This window comes from Pelobates fuscus, chromosome 4, assembly GCF_036172605.1.
Source record: "Pelobates fuscus isolate aPelFus1 chromosome 4, aPelFus1.pri, whole genome shotgun sequence".
Taxonomy (NCBI): Eukaryota; Metazoa; Chordata; class Amphibia; order Anura; family Pelobatidae; genus Pelobates; species Pelobates fuscus.
In genome coordinates this window covers 175,140,931-175,166,350 of record NC_086320.1, presented here as the reverse complement: position 1 = coordinate 175,166,350, position 25,420 = coordinate 175,140,931, and the positions used below count along the sequence as shown (strand labels likewise).

General features: G+C 40.5%; 2 protein-coding genes across 4 annotated transcripts in view; one reads left to right on the top strand and one right to left on the bottom strand.

The window, feature by feature from the left end:
- Nucleotides 1–25,420, bottom strand: part of WRNIP1 (WRN helicase interacting protein 1) — a 120,695-nt gene that overhangs the window by 75,369 nt on the left and 19,906 nt on the right. For all 3 annotated transcript variants that reach the window (XM_063451796.1, XM_063451797.1, XM_063451798.1), the window contains one exon: nucleotides 21,594–21,826. In XM_063451796.1, the coding sequence (XP_063307866.1) occupies nucleotides 21,594–21,826 (233 nt within the window). The remainder of the gene's footprint in view (nucleotides 1–21,593; nucleotides 21,827–25,420) is intronic.
- MYLK4 (myosin light chain kinase family member 4) overlaps nucleotides 21,788–25,420 on the top strand; it is a 143,919-nt gene continuing 140,286 nt past the window's right edge. The window contains exon 1 of the mRNA XM_063451794.1: nucleotides 21,788–21,870. Coding sequence (XP_063307864.1) covers nucleotides 21,833–21,870 — 38 coding nt within the window. The 5' untranslated portion in view covers nucleotides 21,788–21,832. The remainder of the gene's footprint in view (nucleotides 21,871–25,420) is intronic.

The window sequence follows — 25,420 nt, the reverse complement described above, 5'->3', positions numbered from 1 at the left end:
AACTACTAGCTAAATTAAAGCAAACAATTAGTTGAATTGGTGTAGTATTTGTAACAATATACCATTTGTGAGTGCACAGTAAAATTAAAAACTCAGTCCCTTTCCCGGAACATACCCACTATAAGTTGTCAAAAGTTTAAAGATAAGCTGTTGATGCATAATGAGAAGATAAATGGCCAACAACTCTTGGTGATAAAGGCACTGATGAGAAGAATTTGGCTTGCATAAAACTTTGCTTACGTTTTTGAGAAACAGTGCTCAAGAGGAGTTCCAAATGTAAAGTGCTAAATTCAGTGTGACTGCTTGTACCAGCTGGTAAAGCTTCTCCCAGTATTGGGAAATCGTATTAGGTTCAGAAAGGAAAACCACAACATAGAGAAAACCAAGTAGATGGAAAGTCTCCTACGTGCGTCACTCTACAGAGACAGATGTAACCGCATTATGTCAAGAGACTTGTCAAGGACTCAGCAATTGTCAGTTATGTTATAGTGCATGTTTAAACAGGAAAAATAATTAGAAAATGCAACTTTAATATAAATAAACTGACAATTACAATGTAAAAGAAGAAAATGCATCATCTGCAGATGAATTAGTTAGTAAGCATTTTACTTGTTTGCTTAATCGGATATTTGTTTCAACAATGCTACCAATACATAAGCATGCAATTTACTAATTAGTTTAAAAGTCACTTTAATGTGTAAATGTTTGTCTAGTATGTAGTTCTGTAGAATTTTATAAGTGCTGTGAATTATTTAATATACCAAAATACAACAAACTGAACAGGCTGCAGAAAGACAATGACGTGTGAAACATTCCTCCCCTGTCATTTTGATGGTTCAATAAATACATCACTTGAAATTATTGGAAGATTGCTGAGAATTTATGCTTTTATCTATTGGGGAGCAGAAACAGGGTCTCATGTTGTCTAGCAACAATAACTTACATTGAAGGGGATACAATGGCCACCAGAACCCCTTTAGAGCACTGTAGTGAGTATGGTGCCTAGTCCCCGAGCACCATCCACCGGTAATATATGTCTTAGTATCCTGTGTCCAGCACCCGCAGTACTTTCAGTCTGAGTTGGTCTGATAAAGAAGTTCATAGTTTTGTATTATCATACCAAGTCATACAAGGATTAGAGCTTGATTATTGGAAGGGAGTGTCAGTGGATGGCTCTCAACCAATATGCAATCCTGAAGTTGGGTATGCGCTATAGTGGTTGTGTTGCCTAGAGTGTCTAAGTATAGTTTGCGTCTGCCACAAAACTCTGTTACCAAGTTTAAAGGGACACAACGTAACTAGACAGATTATGTATATTTTATTGCTCAATGTCAGAATACTTGCCTAACATGCATGCTGTAAGTTTCCCACATTTTGCATTTCATCAGAATCTTGACTGGTAATCTTAATTTGTCTATCCTCTTCTCTTTACAATTAACCCTGTTTTTCATGGGTTCACAAACCAACATAGAAGTTTGACCAAGGTTCATATTTTCTGAAAGGAAATACATTCACACTGCATTCATTTTCCTTGGATACATTGTTTTTATCCTACATATTTTAGGTTGTAAATTCATTTGAGTTGGGCTCACATGACCTCAGAATTCTTTAATTTGTATACCCACTGTTCCGAAGACAAATGTACAAATAATATTCCTAGACCCAGTCGGGGTTCACGTTAGAAGTACATTCACACTAGTGAAATAAGAGGAAGCACAGCAAGTCCCCAGAGTCTCCATGTGAGCTACTTCTGAGAATGTAGAATCCTCTGGCATTGAAGCAACTCACTAATCCCTTGGTTGAAAGGGTGTTTGGTGTTATTTTTTTTTATTTTTTTTACTGACTGGCCATTTAAATTTCCTATGAAATATTTCTGAAAGAAGTTTAAAGTGAGTTTGTTTTTTACATGTTTAGATAACAAGTTAATAGTATAGTTTACCCCTTTTATTTACTTTAGTCACATTAATATAAATCAAATAAGGAAATGTTAAAAAAAAAAAACAGGATCAGAGAGCACGCATGTGCTCTGAGTCAGGAAGGGTGGGTTTTATAATTAATAAAAAAAGAAAAAATGGGCATTTGTACAAAATGCAGGGAGGACGGCAGAGCTTTCCCTTACAGGCATGCATCCAGCACTGTCTGCAAGAGTAGAAGATCGTAACATACGCCACCAGTGCGCATGCGTGGCAATCACCTATCAACAACTCCTCATAAAGACGCATTGGAATAATGCATCTTTAGGATGAGCATTTGGTATCTCCATGCTGAGAGTTCTTTTCAGGACCCCAACCAGAAAAGGCATTGTTTGTTTACAATAGCAGCCACTTTTAATTGTCTGCTAGTGCAAATCAACATCCTGTGTGTGTTCAATTTAGACAAAGAAAGACCATCATAGGAATAAACAAGAATTATTCCAAAGCTGCAAACTTGCCTGATCTATCAGAAAAAATAATTTTGGGACCTACAGCAGAACTAAGATTATGCAATTATATCTTAATAACTTGTAAGAAATGAATTTAGAACAATCTAAAAATGCATAGTTTTAAAAGGAACACTACAAACACAACAACTTATTGTGTCCCCCGTACTCCAGAGCCACAACTGGTGTTTTCTCCGGCAGGAGAAGCCTGATGGCTCTATTGTGTCTAAGTGGCCGGTGCAGAACTGCACTTATTGGCTGAGTGCGTTCAGCTGACACTCAACAAAGGAGTATGGCTCTGCTTAATTCAGTGGAGTAAAAATGAATCTCCAGCAAGGAGAATCTGGAAGGATTGGGCTTGAGTCGTGGGTGTGACCCAGGTAAGCTATCAAACCGTTCTAAAATGGTTTGACAAATTACACTGGAAGGGCACTAGGGCACTCCTGGAACCATCAGCACCACATCAAACTAATTTTTATGCGCTTTGTTCAACAGCCTAACAATATGCATATTTTAACTTAGAGACTTTCCCTTTAAGATGAGCAGTAATTTAAAAAGCATCTATAATAGGAGACATCATAGTGACTGACTCCTAACAGAGTAGTTGTCAAGTTAGTTTGACATCAGTACAAGCATTGGCAGCCCTCCCTTTATTTTTATTTCTGTAAATCCTCCAAAATGATGTACTATTACTTGTGAAATTACAGAATGTTGATGCAATGCAGTCATTTACTCAGTAGGTAATTCCATTTGGAAATATCCTAGAAGAATAGGCTGTTAAGATGGTGTAGACCAGGGGTAGGCAACCTACGGCACTAGTGCCATCCACGGCACTCGACATGCCTTTGCACGGCACTCAAGGCTACAAGAGCCAAACAGGCTCTGGCCTGTCAGGAGTCCCAATGAAACTTCAGATATCTATAATACGAAAAAGTGGTGATGGACAATCCTCAATTTATGCATTGCAGCACATAGAGGAAGTGATCTCAGATCACTTCCTCCCAGCACTTATGAATGGGAATCCACACTGCAGTAAAGCAGCCCACAGCTTCCTGTTGCAGCTTCTGTCCTTGAGCTGTACCTGGCCACCCTGGTCCCCACTAAAACCCAGGGAAGCCTCCCACACACTTGGTATACACAGAGCTGCAGAATAACCCTCCTCTCATACAAATACTACAAACACACACACAGTCCACACAAACACAACACCACCAACAATCCACATACATGAACACATTCCCACATACAGCCTCTCACATGCAATACCCCAAATATACACACTCTACCAAATACACAATGTGACATATCCATCCACACACAATTCCACAAGCAGCCCCCATACACAGCTCAAATTCATAGGTATTATATAGGGATCGACCGATTATCGGTTTTACCGATATAATCGGCCGATATTCGGTATTTTCAGCAATATTGGTATCGGCCAATAGGGATACCGATATTGCCGATAATACCTCCCAGGACCGCCAGGCTTATTACAAGCCCGGCGGTCCTGGGGGGGCGGGCAGCAAGCGTTTACTCACCTCCCAGCAGCTCCCCAGTGTAAATCTCGCGAGACCCGCGGCCAGCTCTGACGCCCGCGGGTCTCGCGAGATTTACACCGGGGAGCTGGAGGAGCTGCTGGGAGGTGAGTAAACGCTTGCTGTCCACCCCACCCCCCCACTCTCCCCCAGCTAAGCAAATGCCACTGGACCACCAGGGATTAACATATCCCCCCTCCCTGGCAAGGCAACAAGCAGGGAGGGGGGACAACAATAAATAAATAATAATAATTAAATATATAAAAATAAAATAAAATAAATGTTTTAATAAAAAATGCCCCCTCACACATACACTATTATTATACACATACACTACACAAACACACTGTGTATATAATGCAGTGTGTTTGTATAGTGTGTGTATATATAATGCAGTGTGTTTGTATAGTGTGTGTATATAATGCACACTACACAAACACACTGTATTATATACACACACACACTATACAAACACACTGCATTATATACACACACACACACTATACGAACACACACTGCATTATATACACACACACTATACAAACACACACTGCATTATATACACACACACTATACAAACACACACTGCATTATATACACACACACTATACAAACACACACTGCATTATATACACACACACTATACAAACACACACTGCATTATATACACACACTATACAAACACACACTGCATTATATACACACACACTATACAAACACACACTGCATTATATACACACACACTATACAAACACACACTGCATTATATACACACACACTATACAAACACACACTGCATTATATACACACACACTATACAAACACACACTGCATTATTTACATACACACTGCATTATACACACACACACACACTATACAAACACACTGTATTATATAAACACTACACAAACACTGCATTATATAAACATTACACAAACACACTGCATTATATAAACACTGCATTATATACACAGTGTGTTTGTGTAGTGTGTTTATATAATTCAGTGTGTGTTTGTGCAGTGTGTTTGTGTAGTGTGTTTATATAATGCACACTACACACACACACTCTCTGCATTTAGTATATACAGCATTCACTTTACACACACTGCATTCACTTTACGCACACTACCCACACACTACACAAACACTCTGCTTTCATTATATACACACTAGACAAATACACACTGCATCCACTACACAAACACACACTGCATCCACACCACTCACACTACACAAACACACACTGCATCCACTACACACACACTGCATCCACTACACACACACACTGCACACACATACACAGCTCCCCTGTCTAAACACACTGCATCCACTACACGTGGCGTGTATATTTTGTGCATTTACCTTTAGAAATAGTTTATTTTCCAAAATGGTAAATGTACAGAATATCGGCAAATTATATCGGCTATCGGCCTGAAAGTTCACAGAATATCGGTATCGGTATCGGCTCTAAAAAATCAATATCGGTCGATCCCTAGTATTATACATGTGACCAAAAACTATTAATGAACATATACAATATAATAGCTCACATACGCACAAATACAACGATACAAAGCAAATGCAGTATAAATAACACAAGCAGTATATGGCAACATGCACACCTCAATTTAAAGAAATAGGACCGACACGCTATGGGACATCACAATCATATTTCGGCACAGTGCTGCTAAAAGGTTGCCTACCCCTGGTGTAGACTGTTGTTGTTTTTAAAGCGGTTAAGAGTATGAACATCAGTTGGATAACTATTAAAGTAATACTGTATGCACTGTAACTGCTTTATCTCATTAAAGTGGTTATAGTGTCTAAAGTTCCCAGCACTGTCCCTCCATTTAGTATTAAACCAAGCAGACATCCCCTCATGCTTAGGCTAAGGGGGAAGCATTAGCAGCAGTGGGCAGTTGTGGCTGGCAGCCTATCACAGCACCCATTGCTGGTATGAATTGGTATGGCTAGTACAGGGGAAGGCAAACTTTTAGAAGCACTGTGCCAAAACATGACTTTGAAGTTCCTTGGGCCGGCAGTCCTATTTTTTTTTTTTAACTTAACGTGTGCGTATATGTTGCCATATTTGTGATATGTATAGATGCTGCATTTACTTTGTAGGATTTTATTTGTGAGTATGTGCGTTGTTTTATATTGTGTATTCACAGAAACAGTTTGTGGCATTGTGTGTGATACATATGTATGTGGGCTGTTGAGAGAGAGAGAGAGCGCGAGCGTGTTTGGATAAAACATTAAAATACATTTAAAGCACATTTTTACCATCTGAGGACTTTGCAGAATTTGGGTGAGCAGGAGACCGTGACCTCTGCTTACCTGAACCTGTCCCATACGGGGGGCGCCTCAATCTACTTACGCGTCGTCTTCAGTTGAAGTGCCAGGAGCCGACATCACTACTGTACTCTCGCACATGCACAGCAATGAGGCCTTTGAAGAATCCTGCAAGACCGCAGAATCCTCCATAGATTAAGTCAATTCCCTTTAGTCACCAATGGTGATGGCTGAGAGAATTGACACTTTTAGACATCTAGAAGTGTCTAGTATACAAAGACAAAGTCCATACTTTGTCTCAGTATATTTCTTGACTGGGTTAGAATTTCTGTTTAATTCCAACACTGTCAGTATGGGTATTTCATAAAGATTCTATCTTTATAAAGTACTAATTTTGATATATTGATTTTTTTAATAGAATATTTAATATTTTAAAAAGATGAATAAATAATTAACCAAAAATATTAAATACATTAAAAAGCTTATGCAACAGTATTAAATAAAGGCCTAAGTTGGGGAAAAGTTGGAAATGCTTGGAACAGTCGACCAACAGAAGTAGTAGAAAATAATGTGGTTGAAGAGTTCACAAAAGCTTGGAACCAAACAATTGCAAGAAACAATAAAACAGGTCAGCATTTTCTGTGCAAATCCATTGAGGAAAACAGTGTTGCAGTGCTTACAGACCATTATTGCAGTACAAATTTGAATCAATATGGATAAAAGTATAATTTCCAAATTATGTTGGCAGCAGCAGCAGCAGCAGATGGTCCTGGATGCAATAAGATGTGGAGTTTATAGTGCTTACAGTGTTCCTATCCTAAAATACAAATGTATACTTTAATTTTATCTGAAAAGTATAGAGATAAATATAGAAATATGAGAAGACCTTAATACAGATTTCTAACTCCCCACAGTAATTATAACATTGCAATGAATGTCAAAGGGAAAAAGTGTGTAGGACTTACACTGTTAGCTATGCCAAAAGAAAGATTTTGTTCTCTAAAAAGGAAACCACTTGAAAAATGTAGTACTGTCCATGTTTAGCTACAGAGCACACATGCTACTGACAACACTATGCTGACAAAACAAGATAAATTATCAGCATAGGTCAAATAAAGGAAAACAACTTCTAATTATAGTGCCACCATATAAGTTGGTGACTGATAATCCTCATAGTATTTGGCACCAAACAATTGTTGTTACGGTAATTTATAAAATAAATCAGAATGGGATTTCTTTTTGGATCTTTTTTCTTTATATCCAAAAATCATAAGATGTCTAATAATGGATGTACAAAACACACAAGGTTCACAAGATCTCATTTCAAACTCATATTTTTGCAGGCATTATACTTGTCAGTTGTTGCTAAATCAAGCTCTAGATGCTGTAAAAAAATGCATCTTGTAAATGTTTGAACAGGTCCCAACTCTTGCAGCTTTCATGGCTCTAGATTTGACAAAGTTGATAAACATTTTGTGGATAGATCACACACACCCCAAAAAATATATATTGGCACACTTTTCCAGCTAAAACCATGAAAGGCTGTATGCTAGGTGACCAAATAATAGAAATTTATTAACACACCATGCTTGGTGTTAACACCAATGCAGAGAGGGCACTGATGCAAGAAAACCTTTAGGCCCCTCTAGGGCAAGAAGGATGAAAAGATAGATCTGCATCTGTAGTACAACTCCCACGATGCTCTGCCAGCTAGGGATCAAATGTTTGTCCATCATTGCAGGATTGTATTTGTGAATTTGAATGTAAACATGTTTTTGTATAGAGCAGGTTTGTCCATGTAGGGGTGTCATTACATCCTGCTCACTCAAATGTGAGTACAATACCTTCTATATTTACCCGTCTATTTGTTATTTATAGAGAGCACTATTTCTGTTTTATCTCTCTCCTTATGCCAAGAAACCTTCACTTCTAGCAACTTATCAATACCACCTATATCCTACCAGTGGGGGATCAATGCCACTGAATGCTAGTTACACCTGAGCTTGTACTAGCTCTCTAATAGGTGAGTAGGAGTATTATATTACTGCTGTGAAGTTCCATTTTTGGTTGCTTGATACAGATTACACTATTGGAGTTTCTTTTCTCATTTGCATGCTTAAACGGAACTCAGAAAATCCCACTACCTCAGGATTCTCAATACACACAGATCAACACCCTACCCAAGTGCCTCAAATAAGTTGGACTTTCATTTATATGTCTTAAAACCTGGACTGTTTTAGATCTCATTTTGACTTCTATGTTTAAGTATATTACTGGTACTAGGTTATTTCAGTGTTTTTACTGTGGCGCAACCTAATTCTATTTTTATTGTCTACTATCTTCTTTGATGGTTTGTGAGGGAACCTCATACTCTTAGGTTGCTACCTACTCTCATTGTATTCTAGCTTCTAGTTGGCCACTAAGCGCTGATCCAACAGCTGTTTGTCCACTATATTAAAACACATGCCAGGTATAACATTATGACAATAGGTACCATTTATACAACTTCCAAGTGACTAACTGATTGTTGCTGAAAGTGTATGGGTGCATAAGTGTATGCTGCTATTGCATAAATTAGACACAAAGCCTTGCAGGAGAGGACATGGCTCTTTAATACAGACAAAGGCAAGAATATAATTTCACATACGTTATCTATACCAACTGCCATCTAGCTGTCTGATATGCTATGAAGAGGATAGAGGGGACATAGACACTATTGCATTAGGGCATTTTGCCATAATATGAATAACCAAGACGCAGACAACTAAAAGAGCTGTATTATGTAGATCTCTCCTTAATTTCTCCAGGGCTCTTGCTGGTGCCATTACAGATGCAGGGTGATCGTAGGTGGTGTTATTGTAAGAGCCAGTAGTGCTACACAAGATTCAAGAGTTGGTAGCGTATAGCAGGATTTGCTGATGAAATTGAGCAAACCCTGCTATGCCACCACATTCTAAGTTGTTTAATGCAGCCTTCAGTTCAGCAAAGGGATTACAGAAGATGTAGTGTAACAAATTAAGGCTGTCATCACTGCATTCTGCTGCTCCAGTAGTAAGGGTACTGGATGGACTGAGGCACACCAAGGACTGAAGCAAAGGTGCAGCTTTTATGATTGACAATGAGGAAAAGTCCATAGCTGGAAGTCTTGGTTTTCACATTGCTCCCCACCCTCCTTACATATATCTATATTTCCATGCTGTCTTTATGTTTTCTTCTCTTGCGTCTTTTCATTGGACTTTTCATCTCTATTTGTAAAGTTTTTTCAAGTTTTCCCCAACTGGTTCTCACATCTTTTCCAATTCTCTTACCACCTTTTTTTTTTGTTTTTTTACGCACCACCCAATATTTGTGTGCGGTCTATATGTAACCAAAACACAACGGTTACTTGGATCTTTATAATACAGTGTTAACACAGACCCTAATCCTACATATTTGCCCCAAACTTTTAATTACATCACAACTAATTTCCCTATCAATCGATATATTACCCCTAACTTCTATATATCCCTAAATGTAAATTCCAAATACTCTCCTGAACTCTAACAGGGATACAGTCATGGAAAAAAGCACATCCTCTCTTTGAATTCTATGGTTTTACATATCAGGACATAATCATCTGTTCCTTAGCAGGTTTTAAATTAAGTAAACACAAACGTAGATGAACAACAAGTACTTCTCTTTATAATCCCTATCCACAAAACGGGTACAACCTGGAGTAAGTGTTCCAAGAACTTAAAAAAAATGGTTTTATATTACTGGTTTGCTGGATGCTGACAAACTGGGCATAAGTGTCTCTTAAATGGCTCCAAGCATGATGACCACTTCCGTGTTTTGAAGTAGTCATGGTGCAAGGACCCTGTGTGTGCAGTATTTCATTATGAAATGCTACACATACGAAGATATCTAGGCTAGTTGCCAGAAGTGTAACTCCCCCCAACAGCATTATTAGGCAGCCAAGACAGAGTTTCTTGAAGGCTAATGTCAATTCTTTGTATATACCTTGCATAAACTTTCATTAATTGGCTGAGATCATCAACTGAGCACTTTTAATGAATGGCAAAATCAGCATCCAGCTTCTGCAGCTCTGCAGAAATTAGATGCAGTTCTGCCGGCATTAAGAAAGGCTTGGCACCTGGCTAGATCCAGGTAAATGGAAACCATTGCAAAATGGAAGCCAGCTCCTCCTGGCATGTACTGTACAGTGGACTGTGGTGTTTATGATGCTAGTAGCACTTCAAGGGCTGGGGTGGGAAACATTGCTCTATAGTAGCATTTCCCCAGCAGGTAAGCTATGAAAGCAGGAAGGAATGGGTGTGTCAGTGATGCAACAAACATTACTGCCAACATGTTCGGAAGGCACGCACAAAAAGGGGGTGTTTAAGTTTGGCACACTACTTGCCAAACAGTCCAACCAGAATTGTACAGTAGAGCACTGCAGAATCACTCTCACATCGATAGATATACTGGTCAAGGAAGCTTGGAATAGTACATTTCAGATGGAAATCATCTCCACATCGGTCAGTTTTTATGAATGATTTACAATGTGTAGCTAAGCATTACAGTATCTATACATTCCTACTATAGATTAAAGCAGAGCTTTCCAAATATTTCATGTGAGTGACACACTTTTCAGACATGCATCATTTCGCAACACAGCGGTGGTCAAAATGGTGTTCTATTTCTTGAACACGTTACTTCAGGTGCAGCTTCAACATGATTCTGCATGCTGTGCATGCGCAGTATACATGTCTAACACTCTGGCACCTATTCACAATATAGTAATATAACATTTCCAGCCCAAGTTGTCTCTTCTCACCTTATTTACTGTGGCTGGCTGGCTACTGCGACTGTATGGATGCTCTGGCTAGCTACTGTGGCTGGCAGACTGGTGTGGTTGGTTGGCAGGCCTCTTTCTTCCCGAGCCTCTCTGTGCGTCTCTTGGTCCCCTTCCCCTCTGTGTAGAGGTGTAACTAGAAACCACAGGGCCCCGGTGGAAAAATTGCCCTGAGGCCCTACAATGCATCTCCCCTCCTACCCTCCCCCCACCCGTCCATTTGTATAATATAACACATACACTCACTGGGGTGTGGCCTGACCATCATAGTAGGTAGACGCTCATATTGAGAGCTCTGTCAATGAAGCCTCAAAAAAGCACTTATAGGATGCCAAAAAATATATTTAAAATATATACCTAGAGAAATAATCACCTAATATATGCGTGTGCAGCCTTCCTCTTCTCTGCCTTTATTTCGTCACTTATTGGCTTTAGCAAAGACATAGCCTGCTTCTAGTAGGCTTCTTACTTTTTGCATGCCTGCCACTTCACTGTCACGCTCTTTTATCTACTTTTGCCTTTTTTTTCTTCTTGCCATCCGTAACTAACTACTATGTCTCCCTGAGCATTAACTCCCCATTTATGAAATCCTCCCGGAAGGGGTCCAAGCCGAAGCCCAGGGGTAGCGTACTCCACACCATGTTCCAGCCGGCCTCGAGATCCACGGACGTAAACGAAGATGTCGCAAACGCAGCAAATACCGCAAACATCAGTGTGGAGGTGCCGGAAAGCCATGACAGCAGTATAGACCCAGAAGAAGAAGCTTCAATTAAAATCCCTCGATCAGCTGATTCTGCAACTGATAGCCCAGGGCTGGAAGGAATACAATGTATCTTGGCATAAGGAGGATAGAATGTTCCTTGCTGGGGAAATAGAGAGGAGCGCCCGGGAGATTAGGATGGAAATTCAGGCAATTGGAACTCGGACTGCCACTCTAGAGGTGAAGGTAGAGGCTGTGGCTAAAGCACGCAACGCTATTTTGTTACAGAGCTCTGAATGGGGTACAAGGCTAGATGCTTTGGAAGTGGCTTTTGAGGACCTTCTAAATCGGTACAGATGCAATAATATCAAAATTAGAAGGATACCTGAAACAAGAGATGAGGGTCCTGTGCAAAATATGGTATTAGAGATTTTCAAACCCCTATTACCAGGCTCAGACACTATCATCACATTACTGGGCATATGACTTGAGTCGGCATCCATACACGCAAGTTACCACAAGACAAATAGGGAACATTCTCAACTACATCATTCACTACCTCCTGATTAGTACTTACAAATGCAAGGAACTACAATCCCTACCAGGTTCCTTAATTTTGCCATGCCAATCATAACACAAGACCACGCTTTCACATCCAGAGTACTTTCCCCTTTTTTCCACACTTCCAACATGACGATCAGAGGATGTCCCTAGACACCTCAGCAACAGCAGACCTGCACATGGGGGGAATTTCTTAACCACTTGGCATGGTAAAAGCATGTTCCTTCCAGGATTGTCTGACACTTCTCCAACCAGATGGTCAGATGCGGCATCTACCACGGGTTTGGCAGCGATCTACCGGGAACAATTGCTTTGGAGCTGTTGGCCATGGCATCCAGGTTTGGAATTTTTTCCACCACCTCAGCCCCTTTAGGAGATCTACCCCATTGTAGCAGCTGCTGTGGCATGGGGTAAATCATGGTCAGGGTCATCAATCCGTTGTTACTCAGACAACTAGGCACATGTCATATCATCAACAAACACCACTACTCATCCATAAGGTCATGATATTTCTGGGGAACTCACTTGGTTGGCCACTTATCACATTTCACTTTCATGTACCAGACGGGGGTATACATCCCTGCCGACAATTGTCTCATTTATATTCCAGGCATGTTCATCATAGGCTTCCTACAGCCGCCCATACAGTCAAGGCCACTCTTTTGTTCCAGAGACAAAATCATGGATTAGACATACTCATGCAGCATAGCATGCACTATCCCATCTAGCACTTTCATCCCATACTTGTAGAACACATAACACAACGTTTTACCTGGCTTAAAGAATCTAATTGGAACACAACATAGCTCAACCTGTGTCATAACATTTCTCCTAGGTTTTGCTTATTTTTGCCACCTTAAACTATCTCACACACCATTAATTATATATTTTGCAGGCATTCAACAACACATGATAACCTATGGCCAAAACTACCATAACTTCATGCTATCATACCAGACAAGAATATACTCAGAGGTTTTCAGGAATCCATTCCCCCACGATACTCTCAGAGATTACCATAGCCATTCAACTTTTCATCCTTATCGGACCTATTAGATCTACAACCATTCAATTATACTACCAAGTTGGGCATTACCAGCCATGCACATTGCCTTTTATGCCTTTCTCGGGCCAGAGAATCCACTACCATCACCACCACTCAGACAGATCATTGTCTTCAACGATCCCACGTACGTAAACACATATCATTACCTATTGGCTCTACCACATTCCGAAACGAGTCAACACGGACCAACAGTAGAGATAACATACTATCCTACCCACAACAAATGGTGTCCACTTTCGGTCCTAGATTCCTACCTTCAAAATTCTTCCAGGAATTAAATACTGTAATGCATTTAAGGAAATGTCTGGTTAATTTGTATATATTTGTTGACTGTATTAAATCTTTGATTATTCATTTTGCCCTCTTTATTTACAGGCCTACCGTATCGTCGGTCTCGGCACACCACAACCGACTTGCTCCCTTTATATTATCCTACGCTTATGCTGGATCCTTACTCCATATACGGCTATTTGCCCCTTACACAAGTATTAAGGCCGTTTGGCCTGTATTTGTGGGAGGGGCTTAAATTAATTCACTCCCCTATATAAGGGACACCCCTTAACTGACTCATATCACTTGAGGTCAGCATGAGAATGACCCTCCCACCCACTCCTCATTTCAACACTTTCTCTTTTCTTTCCATTTACTTTTACTTTCTTACTCCTTGGTGGGCCCTCTTTATTTACAGGCCTACCGTATCGTCGGTCTCGGCACACCACAACCGACTTGCTCCCTTTATATTATCCTACGCTTATGCTGGATCCTTACTCCATATACGGCTATTTGCCCCTTACACAAATATATATATATATATATATATATATATATATTTTTTTTTTTTATATATTACTCTATTATCTGGGGTGGCAAGACATATCCTTACATATTACATGCGACAATATATGGCGCAATGACTTATGGGGCTGGCATAGATTTTTTTTCCAGGGCTGCTTTGTATCCCCAGTCCGGCCCTGGAAATATGTACACAAGCGGGTAACAAACAAAAACATAAAACAGCCCCGTCAGAACAAACACTACAGGACCTGAAAAATAATAGATTAAATTAGATGAAGCTACATGGCAGTTAAAATCAACACATAGATACTTCTACTAGAGAGCAAACAGGATAGATGCTCTGTTGGCCAAGTGTTTGAAACCATGTACACATTCTAAACCCATTTAGCCATTAGAAATGCCTCTGGATCTCTGGTTTCGACAGTGGATGAGATCTATGGCATCTTCCGGGAATATTTCTCAAGACTTTATAACCAATTTACGGATGGGAATGGGGAGATCCGGATTGGGAGATAAGATTGAGAGAATTTCTAGGCAGGATGAACCTACCCCTATCCCTGAAAGAGCTTTAGAATCATTAAAGACAAGAATATCAATAGAAGAGATTAAAACTGCTTTTTTTAAAATCTATTAAAGGGGGTAAAGCACCAGGTCCAGATTGTTTTAGCGGAAGCTATTACAAAATCTTTCAACAAACCCTTCTGCCATATCTGCAGGAGGTTATTGATGAAATATGCCAAAGTGGAAGTCTCCCAGTAGATCTTACGATGGCCAAAATTGTTCTCCTCCCGAAAAAGGATAAAGACCCTGCGTCAGTTGGAAATTATAGACCAATATCGTTAATAAATGTGGATATAAAGATAATAGCTAAAGTTTTAGCCCTACAACTTTCTCCGCTCCTCCCCTTTCTGATTCATTCAGATCAAGTAGGTTTTGTTCCTGGAAGGCAGCTTTATGAGAACACGCACAGAGCTGTAGATCTTGCATGGTATATGGAAACAGGGAGGAAGCCATCGATACTTCGGTCACTAGATGCAGAGAGAGCATTTGACAGGGTAGTCTGGCCATATTTATTTTATCTACTACAACATTGTTTTTAAAAAAAATTTATTATCACTACAATTCGAGCCTTATATTCTAACCCTCGGGAACTACTACAACTTCCTGGCTCAGATATTACTCCGTTTGGAATATGCAATGGCACACGCCAGGGTTGCCCTCTCTCCCCAATCCTGTTCCCTTTATGCTGGAACCCCTCTTAATTCATGTTAGAGAAAACGGAGATATTCAGGGTATTCAGATAGGTAGAGAATTTTATAAAACAGCGGCATATGCCGACGATATATTAATTTCAATAGCTAACCTGTTTGAATCCATTCCCGTGTTGTTCAATTTGATAGAACAATTTGGGGCTATTTCGGGTTATAAAGTAAACTATAATAAATCCTGCGGAGTGACCTTCCATCTATCAGGGTTAGAACAAGATCAGTTACAATCTAAATTTGATATGTCTGTAAGTAAGTCCCTATGCTATTCAGGTATTAAAATTGGACGCTTCTATAACACATTATTTATAGATAATTACTTACCTTTAATAAAAAAACTTGAAAAAGGACTAGAGAATTGGCATGATAAACCAATCTTCTGGATAGGCAGAATCCATTCCATAAAAATAAATATTTTACCGAGGCTTTTATTCTTATTTCAAGCTCTGCCTCTTCGGGTGTGTAATGTGGATTTAGAGAGCATTCAGAAAGCTATAGATACACTTATATGGCAGGGTAAACGTCGTAGTGTAGCTAGAAATCTCTTGTATAGACCTAGAGACAAAGGGGGACTAGGTCTCCCCAATTTACTTATCTACTACTACGCTGTCCAATTGGCACAAATTATTGGATGAATTCATCTCAAGGGAAATGTAGATGGGCAGACATGGAGACTGACTTGATGAACCCAGATTCACCGGCAATGTATATGTGGTTAAATAAGGTCTCAAGACCAGCTCTAAAACAAAGCTGCCCATCCACGTTAAACTCCTTATATATTCGGGATAAACTTAAGCTAAAACATGGCCTAACTAACCTCCTTTGTCCTATGACACCGTTTTTTGGAACAGACAATTTTTTCCAGGAATGGAAGAACATAATCTTCAAAACTTAAAATTAGGGGGAATTTATAGATATGCTGATCTCTGGTCAGAAGGAGAGGCGGTTTCATTTTCTAGTTTAACGGCCAGAACGGAGTTGAGGATAGGACACTTTTTTCGCTATCTTCAGATTAGAGATTTTGCTTACTTGACTGAAGTAAAATGGCAATTCAGTTCCCCCTTACCAATTTTGAAAAAGTTTGTAAAATAGGAAAGATAGAGAGGTCTCATATCTGATTTTTAAAACCAGTTAACTGCAGGTCCTCTCTCCCTCTCATCCCCCATCCCAGGTTGCTGAAGGGGTTAAAGCTAAAGAGCCTCCATTTTGTTTAAATGTACATGGGGATTTAGGCCAGAGCGCAGGTAATGTTCTCTTTTTTTTTACTATGTATTTTAAGCTGTTGGATACTAAGCTACTGCTGCTGTAAGGCAGACCTAGGAAAATCTTTGGAACCTAATGAATGGATAGATATCTGGGAAACTGCATTTAAAATATCGATATGCGTGATCTCTCAAGAGCAGATGTTTAAAATATTGTTTAGTTGGCATGTAACCCGTGTCTTTTAGTATAAAATTGGTAAAAACCTGACCGATCTATGTTGGCGGGGATGTGGTCAACAAGGGACATATCTACATATGTGGTGGGAATGCCCAAAAATGTAAAGCCTTTGGGAAGTAATAAAAAAAACTGGTGTCAACGATACTACATGAAAATATAGAAATAAACCCTTGGATATTTTTATTATCTAAATCGATAACTGGCCTACCCAGTCATTCGCAGAAACTATTATATCTTATCACATTGGCAGCATGTAGATGTATAGCTGCCGACTGGCTAAAATCAGAACCACCATCTAAGAGAGGTTGATTTAAAAATTCAAGAAAATTGTATTATTGATGATCTATCCGCAAGAGTTAGACATTATCACTATACTTTTAGTAAAGTCTGGGACCCCTGGAAGGCATATATTAAAAGGAAAGACGAATACTTTTTTTTGGGGGGGGGGGGGTTATTTTATTCCAAATATAAAATATATATTGCTAAATAACTTTATTCTGAGGTCTCAACTATTTTGCTATAAGTAATGATACATGTTACTTACTGATCGTATACCGTGTTCACTCTTCAATGTGAAAGAATTAAAAAAATAAAAAATAATAATAAATATATATATATATATATACACACACACACACACAAAACACATACAGATACATGTGCACACACACGCCAATATACAGACACACAGAATGACACACTCAGATACACAGAATTACACTTCTACAGATACAAACACTGACACACACATACAGATACACAGACACGCACTGACACAGACACATACAGATACATAGGGGCACACACTGACACACATGCATACTGTGGGTCTTATTTCCCCCTTCAGCCACCCCAAAGCCCCTGTGTGTCTTCCCCCTCCACTCCCGTGCCCTTCTTCTGTCCCCACCTCCTCCCGTGCCCTTCTTCTGTCCCCCCCTCGTCCCGTGTCCTTCTTCTGTCCCCCCCTCGTCCCGTGTCCTTCTTCTGTCCCCCCCCTCGTCCCGTGTCCTTCTGTCCCCCCCCTCGTCCCGTGTCCTTCTTCTGTCCCCCCCTCGTCCCGTGTCCTTCTTCTGTCCCCCCCTCGTCCCGTGTCCTTCTTCTGTCCCCCCCTCGTCCCGTGTCCTTCTTCTGTCCCCCCCTCATCCCGTGTCCTTCTTCTGTCCCCCCCCCTCGTCCGTGTCCTTCTTCTGTCCCCCCCTCGTCCCGTGTCCTTCTTCTGTCCCCCCCTCGTCCCGTGTCCTTCTTCTGTCCCCCCCTCGTCCCGTGTCCTTCTTCTGTCCCCCCCTCGTCCCGTGTCCTTCTTCTGTCCCCCCCTCGTCCCGTGTCCTTCTTCTGTCCCCCCCTCGTCCCGTGTCCTTCTTCTGTCCCCCCTCGTCCCGTGTCCTTCTTCTGTCCCCCCCTCGTCCCGTGTCCTTCTTCTGTCCCCCCTCGTCCCGTGTCCTTCATCTGTCCCCCCCTTCGTCCCGTGTCCTTCATCTGTCCCCCCCTTCGTCCCGTGTCCTTCATCTGTCCCCCCCCTCGTCCCGTGTCCTTCATCTGTCCCCCCCCCTCGTCCCGTGTCCTTCTTCTGTCCCCCCCTCGTCCTTCTGTCCCCCCTCGTCCTTCTTCTGTCCCCCCTCGTCCTTCTTCTGTCCCCCCTCGTCCTTCTTCTGTCCCCCCTCGTCCTTCTTCTGTCCCCCCTCGTCCTTCTTCTGTCCCCCGTGTCCTTCTTGTGTCCCCCCCTCGTCCCGTGTCCTTCTTCTGTCCCCCCCCTCGTCCCATGTCCTTCTTCTGTCCCCCCCCTCGTCCCGTGTCCTTCTTCTGTCCCCCCCCTCGTCCCGTGTCCTTCTTCTGTCCCCCCCCTCGTCCCGTGTCCTTCTTCTGTCCCCCCCCTCGTCCCGTGTCCTTCTTCTGTCCCCCCCCTCGTCCCGTGTCCTTCTTCTGTCCCCCCCCTCGTCCCGTGTCCTTCTTCTGTCCCCCCCCCTCTCGTGTCCTTCTGTCCCCCCTCCTCCCGTGTCCTTCTGTCCCCCCCTCCTCCCGTGTCCTTCTGTCCTCCCCTCCTCCCGTGTCCTTCTGTCCCCCCCTCCTCCCGTGTCCTTCTGTCCCCCCCTCCTCTCGTGTCCTTCTTCTGTCCCCCCCTCCTCCCGTGTCCTTCTTCTGTCCCCCCCTCCTCCCGTGTCCTTCTTCTGTCCCCCCCTCCTCCCGTGTCCTTCTTCTGTCCCCCCCTCCTCCCGTGTCCTTCTGTCCCCCCCTCCTCCCGTGTCCTTCTGTCCCCCCTCCTCCCGTGTCCTTCTGTCCCCCCTCCTCCCGTGTCCTTCTGTCCCCCCTCCTCCCGTGTCCTTCTTCTGTCCCCCCCTCCTCCCGTGTCCTTCTTCTGTCCCCCCTCCTCCCGTGTCCTTCTTCTGTCCCCCCTCTTCCTTCTTCTGTCCCCCCCTCCTCCCGCGTCCTTCTGTCCCCCCCTCCTCCCGTGTCCTTCTTCTGTCCCCCCTCCTCCCGTGTCCTTCTTCTGTCCCCCCTCCTCCCGTGTCCTTCTTCTGTCCCCCCTCCTCCCGTGTCCTTCTTCTGTCCCCTCCTCCTCCCGTGTCCTTCTTCTGTCCCCTCCTCCTCCCGTGTCCTTCTTCTGTCCCCTCCTCCTCCCGTGTCCTTCTTCTGTCCCCTCCTCCTCCCGTGTCCTTCTTCTGTCCCCCCTCCTCCCGTGTCCTTCTTCTGTCCCCCCTCCTCCCGTGTCCTTCTTCTGTCCCCCCCCTCCTCCCGTGTCCTTCTTCTGTCCCCCCCTCCTCCCGTGTCCTTCTTCTGTCCCCCCCTCCTCCCGTGTCCTTCTTCTGTCCCCCCCTCCTCCTGTGTCCTTCTTCTGTCCCCCCCCTCCTCCTGTGTCCTTCTTCTGTCCCCCCCCTCCTCCTGTGTCCTTCTATTCCCCCTCCTTTGCCCATACTGCCCACCTCACTCCATGTAGTGTGGCCGAGCAGGCGGACCGTGGTAGAGTAGCCTTTTTCCCTTACCCGGTCTGACAGGAAGCAGTTCTGTGCGCTTATATACTAAAACAATTGACACAATTTCGCAAAGAGAAAAGGGAATCCCTCATTGAACATACAGAAACATGATCACTTCTTGTCAAATCGGGTAGGGGAGCAGAAGCTCCTCTACCAAGGTCTGCCTGCTCAGCCACGCTACATGGAGTGACCAGCAGGAGGAGAGCGCTGTGCAATGTGCTCCCCTTCCTATCGGACAACTCTGCATGACACAATCACACTGTGTAGCTAGCACACTAATGTGTCTCGCACATAGTTTGGAAAGCTGCGGATTAGAGACTGGCTGCTACAGGTATAGCCATCAAGGAGCTCTCCATGTGATATAACTGCTATAATGTCTTGGCAGTAATTATCTCTAATTCCCTATTTTCTTTCCTGTCCTACAGCACATACATTACACACATCATATACATACATTAAACATCAGACATACATTACAAAAATAGTGTACATAAGATAGATATGCATTATACAAATTACATACACATCACTTACAACTTTTGTTAAGCAAGAGCATGGATAGGTATAGATTTGAAGTTAAGGTGCAATGATATAAATAGTCCTACAGCAGGAAAATACACAATCCTGTGTCATTTTGCTTCTCTCCTTGTGTATAGAGGTGCCAAAAAAACAAAAAGATACCCAGCTGCTGCAGAACTACAATTCTCATACTATATTGACAGCCTTATATAGGTAAAGCATCATAGGGGTCGTAGTTTTGCAACAATCTTTTTTCCCCAATACTTTCAGTTGAGCCAATATTAAAAACAAATAAATAGCCTCAACTGAATAAGCACCGTTGGGCTCAGAAAGTGCTTTTGCTTTCTGAAGGGACCAAGTAAAATTGTCGGTCACACAAGGCTGAAAATGTTAACCTACTCTCATAACAAAACAAAAACATATGCAGTTCACATTCTGTCCTTTGAGGTTAAATGAATATTTCCTTAAATATACTAAAACGATTGACACAATGAGTACTGGCAGATGCAGAGGCTGTGGGGACAGTTTCTCAAAGAGAAAAGGGAATCCCTCATTGAACATACAGAAACACGATCCCCTCACATTCAATAACATTTTGTGCAGCACATGTTTCCACAGAAGCACTTGCACAGACTTCCCCAGCAGAGATGTGTTAGACTGAAACAAAAAGGGATTATCACTGATGAACTTACTCAGCCTCTGAACTCAGAGGGTGCTCTAATTTTCTGAAATATTAACAATAATGAAACATCAGTAATGTAATTCATCTGTTATCATGTTTGCCCTCCCTGATTTAAGATACTGGATTTTAGACTGTCCAGGATACCTATAGATTATTACAAGCATAAAAAAAATGGGTAGTGTTACATTTAATCACATACAAAAATAGTTTCTGTATCAAGAACAAAAAAATAAAAATAAAAGTTAATATTAAAAAATTGTGCCACAGACCTCTGTGCTATGGAAATGTACAATATATGAAAATACAGCATTGTGAAGAATAACATTTATTTAATAAAGTAATTTTCACAACACAGCTGAGCAGCAATATAAGACACTGAGTGCTAATTTCATCTTTGTTTGCTATCCCAGGTCGCGCCCCACCTTCAACATCAACTCCCTCCCCTCTCTTGGCTATATGACAGATCTGACCCTTCTTTTTTTGTGTACCAACAACTGCAACACTAGTACTTACTCTGAAACATTGCTGCCACTGCAGCCAGGCTGTTGATCCTCACTTAGGACTCTGATTCCCAAAGACTCTACAGCTCGCATCAAAATAGCCTCCATCGCTTCCACAGACAGCTTGTCCAGGACAATTACCCGACAGCGGCTCAAAAGAGCAGTATTTATCTGGAAAGACGGGTTTTCTGTTGTGGCCCCAATAAGGGTTATCGTTCCACACTCCACGTGGGGCAGGAACGTGTCCTGGGAATGGGAGGAAAGCAGAAGGAGCACCTGAAACATTCTGAGTAAGCATATTCAAACATATATATGCACTTTAAATGAACTTTTTCTTATGTAGAGTAAGATTTTATGAAAGGTACTTACTCGTTTAGTGTAACACTGCATTCAGTGTGTAAGGATTGCATAACTACCAATAAAAGACTCCCCGCAATGCTTAATAGTAGCAATAATGCACACATAGGGGAGTCTGACTGAAACATAGAAGCTTTCTAGCGACAAATTTTAGCAATGTAAATATATCCAGGAAAGGATAGCAACTGCACATACAAATATAAACTGAAAATAAAAGCTACACAAAACACATTAACCCCTTCATGTGAAAGTAAAAGGCAAATTCTTTGGTTTTGAGACAGTCCTAACATATTCTTGGTCCTGAAATGAGATTTGACATGTACATCTCCAATCACCCCCCTCCAAATACTGTGGATTATAGACAAGACAAACAGAGGGATTTTAAGTGGCTGAGTATCAGTAAGATAAAACAGAGCTATATATATGCCTATTCTGGATAACACCTGATAAAGCATTACTACAGAACATGATAGTTCCAGTTTTATTGGGTTTTCTTTTTAGTTTTGTTTTTAAATCAAACCATTTTAGCTCTAATAGAGTAACCTTTAAATTCTGTCAGTATTATGAAAAATATTAGAGACAAATAATGATAAAATAAATATGAAATGCGATATTAATAGCTAGCTGAAACGTATTTTTAAAAATTAAAAAGCATGCAAGCTAAAAATTACCGGTATACACAACTGCTATTCTTATAGCGAAAATGCAGTTATACCCTTCTTATGGGATTCGATATTTGCGTGATTTTAATATTTTAATTTCTGTATTGTAACCCCCTCCCCTCCGACTATACAAAAGTATTAACTAGCCTTTGGCTAACAGACTTTTAACAAAAACACATGTTTTAATGGTAAACATTGGTATAAAACTAGATATTGCTTAATGAGATTTCCATTTGTACATAAAACTTACACATTTGAGGTAACACTTTAACTGGATATTCGTGATCGCTTTCAATTTAAACAATAGAGCACTCACAGTATCAAACTATATTTTAAAAGAATGTATGTTAATCTATCATAATATTGAGTCTTCAGCTTGTTTATTTTAATAAGATTAAGGTTATTTTATTTTTTACACTCCATGTCCTTGCTTTACTGGGCAAGGAAACTGCAGCTGATTGATATCACCCGTGTCTTTAGATATACAGTATTATACTATTCAGTTTGAGGTAGGCTGAAATCAACCCTTAGATGTTAACATACAAGGAATGGTGTGATATACAGTATCCAAGAGCCATTGTCAGATTTTAACATGTGTAAAAAAGCATTACTGCAAGTAAAAGAGAAAATATATGCGACAAAGTAAAAATGGAGGTACAATTACATAAATGATCAACTATTTTCATGATGTTGGTTTTAAAACTGCTTCTAAGCAGCTTTTTACAAATCCCCAATTTTTTTACATAAACCCCCCCAAAAAAGTTATAGGATCGTTAAAAAAAGTGTTATTTTGCTTATAACAGGGACACCTATGTACACACAATTCACATAGATGGAACAAACTGGGTTTCAAGGCAATATTTTCCATTACAAAAAATAGGTATGTTATCAGGGAACAGGCAGTAGGATATCACTAGAACTAAGTAATCCTATTTGTTTTCTTTCTAGAACAGAGTTTGCTGAAATATTCACATTATAAAGTTACACAAGTACAAAGGTATACTTTCATGGTTGAATATTTAGTTGAATCTGGTTCATTAAAGCTTAAATGACTTGTTAACAGGGACGATTTCTCTGAAACACTTTGGTTTTCTCAATCTCATGTTAAAAGGATACTATAGTGTCAATAATACAAAGCTGTTGTGATAACACAGATCTCCCCATATGAATTAATGCTTTCCTATGGGGAAAAATCTGACGAAAGGTCCGTTTCAATCCAGGAAGCCCTCTAGTAGCTGTCTTATAGACTGTAAAACATTGCAGTCTCTTTTTTTTTTTTTTATGTCTTTATTTGATTTTAGACATAATTATATACAAATATCTCGTATAAAAAATAAAATCAAGTATTACTATAATAACATACAACATTCAAACTATACATCAGTTTTTCTTACATTCCTCAAACATAAAACAAAAACATAGTGGGATAAGGATACAACATACATAGATTACCTTTTATATATATATCAAATAATTGACAATTCATTATGAGACATTATGAAGTGACCTGTTGAAACTACTCATACATTTCTAACAATTGCAAGCATTTTTTACTCATTTCATATTTTCGTACATTTTCCTTGGTTCTAAATAAAGCTATCTCACTCTTGAGCTGTATAGCTAGTTGTTTTTCCCAATTGTTGCACTCAATTACCATAGAGTTTTTCCATCTTCTGGCTATCAGTAAAAGAGCCGTGATTGGGGATTGGTCTATCAAAATTTTGTCCCATGCATATAGTTTTCTAAAAACCTCCTCCCAGATTTTCTTAATTAATTTACAGTTACACCAAATATGAACAAAACTACCAACTTCAGTTCCACATCTCCAGCATATGTTGGACTCACTATGATCGATTCTGTTTAATCTACTTGGCACTAAGTACCAACGATAACAAATTTTATAATGTGTCTCAAACAGAATCGTATTATGGATATTTTTTTTTAACTGTACCAACATATTGCCCCATTCTGTAAATTCTATTTTTAAATTACATTCTTTTTCCCAACACTTTATCGGTTTGGATATTATATTTTTGGGAGCCGATCTTATCAAAGCATAGCATTTAGCCATGCTTTTCTTTAAGCTTTCATTTCCAAAAATCTGTATTATAAGACTACTAGTGATAGAATTGTTAGTTGCAAGACATTTCCCTAAGTAGGACTTTATTCTTAAGTAATGAAAAGTCTCCAATTGAGGAAGGCCAAACCCTTCAGACAGAGTTGAGAAATCTTTCATTTTATCTCCAAATAATATGTCTTCTATTATTTGAATATTCTGATCCCTCCAAGAGTCTATTTTTAAATCGGGTATGAAAACCTCTAATAACTATCTCCATAAACCCGTAGATGTTTCCCAGAATTTTTAGTTTTTTTTTTTTTTTATCAAGAACCATTCATTCAATAAATGGCAGAGAATTTTATTGCCGAGTGCCTCCCCATACTTCTTAGGTTGCCAGATATACTTGATTAATCTTTTCCTATTCAGTGTTTGGGTCTCTAATCCAAACCAACCCAATTTTTCAGACTCTTTCTTTGTCAATAGCTGGGTGTGATATATAATAGTGGCTTCGTAGTGACATTATATTTGGAAAATTTACGCCTCCTTGCCCTATAGTATTCGTTAATTGATCTACACTGATCCGAGGTCTTTTCCCCTTCCAGATAAAATTCTTAATTAACCTTTGTAAAATCTCTAACCAAGGTAAGGGAATGTTTAAAGGAACCATTCTAAAATAGTAAGTCCATCTTGGAATTATATACGCGTTGATTATGTTTATCCTTCCCATCCAACTAAAAAAACAGATGATTCCATTTTTTTTGC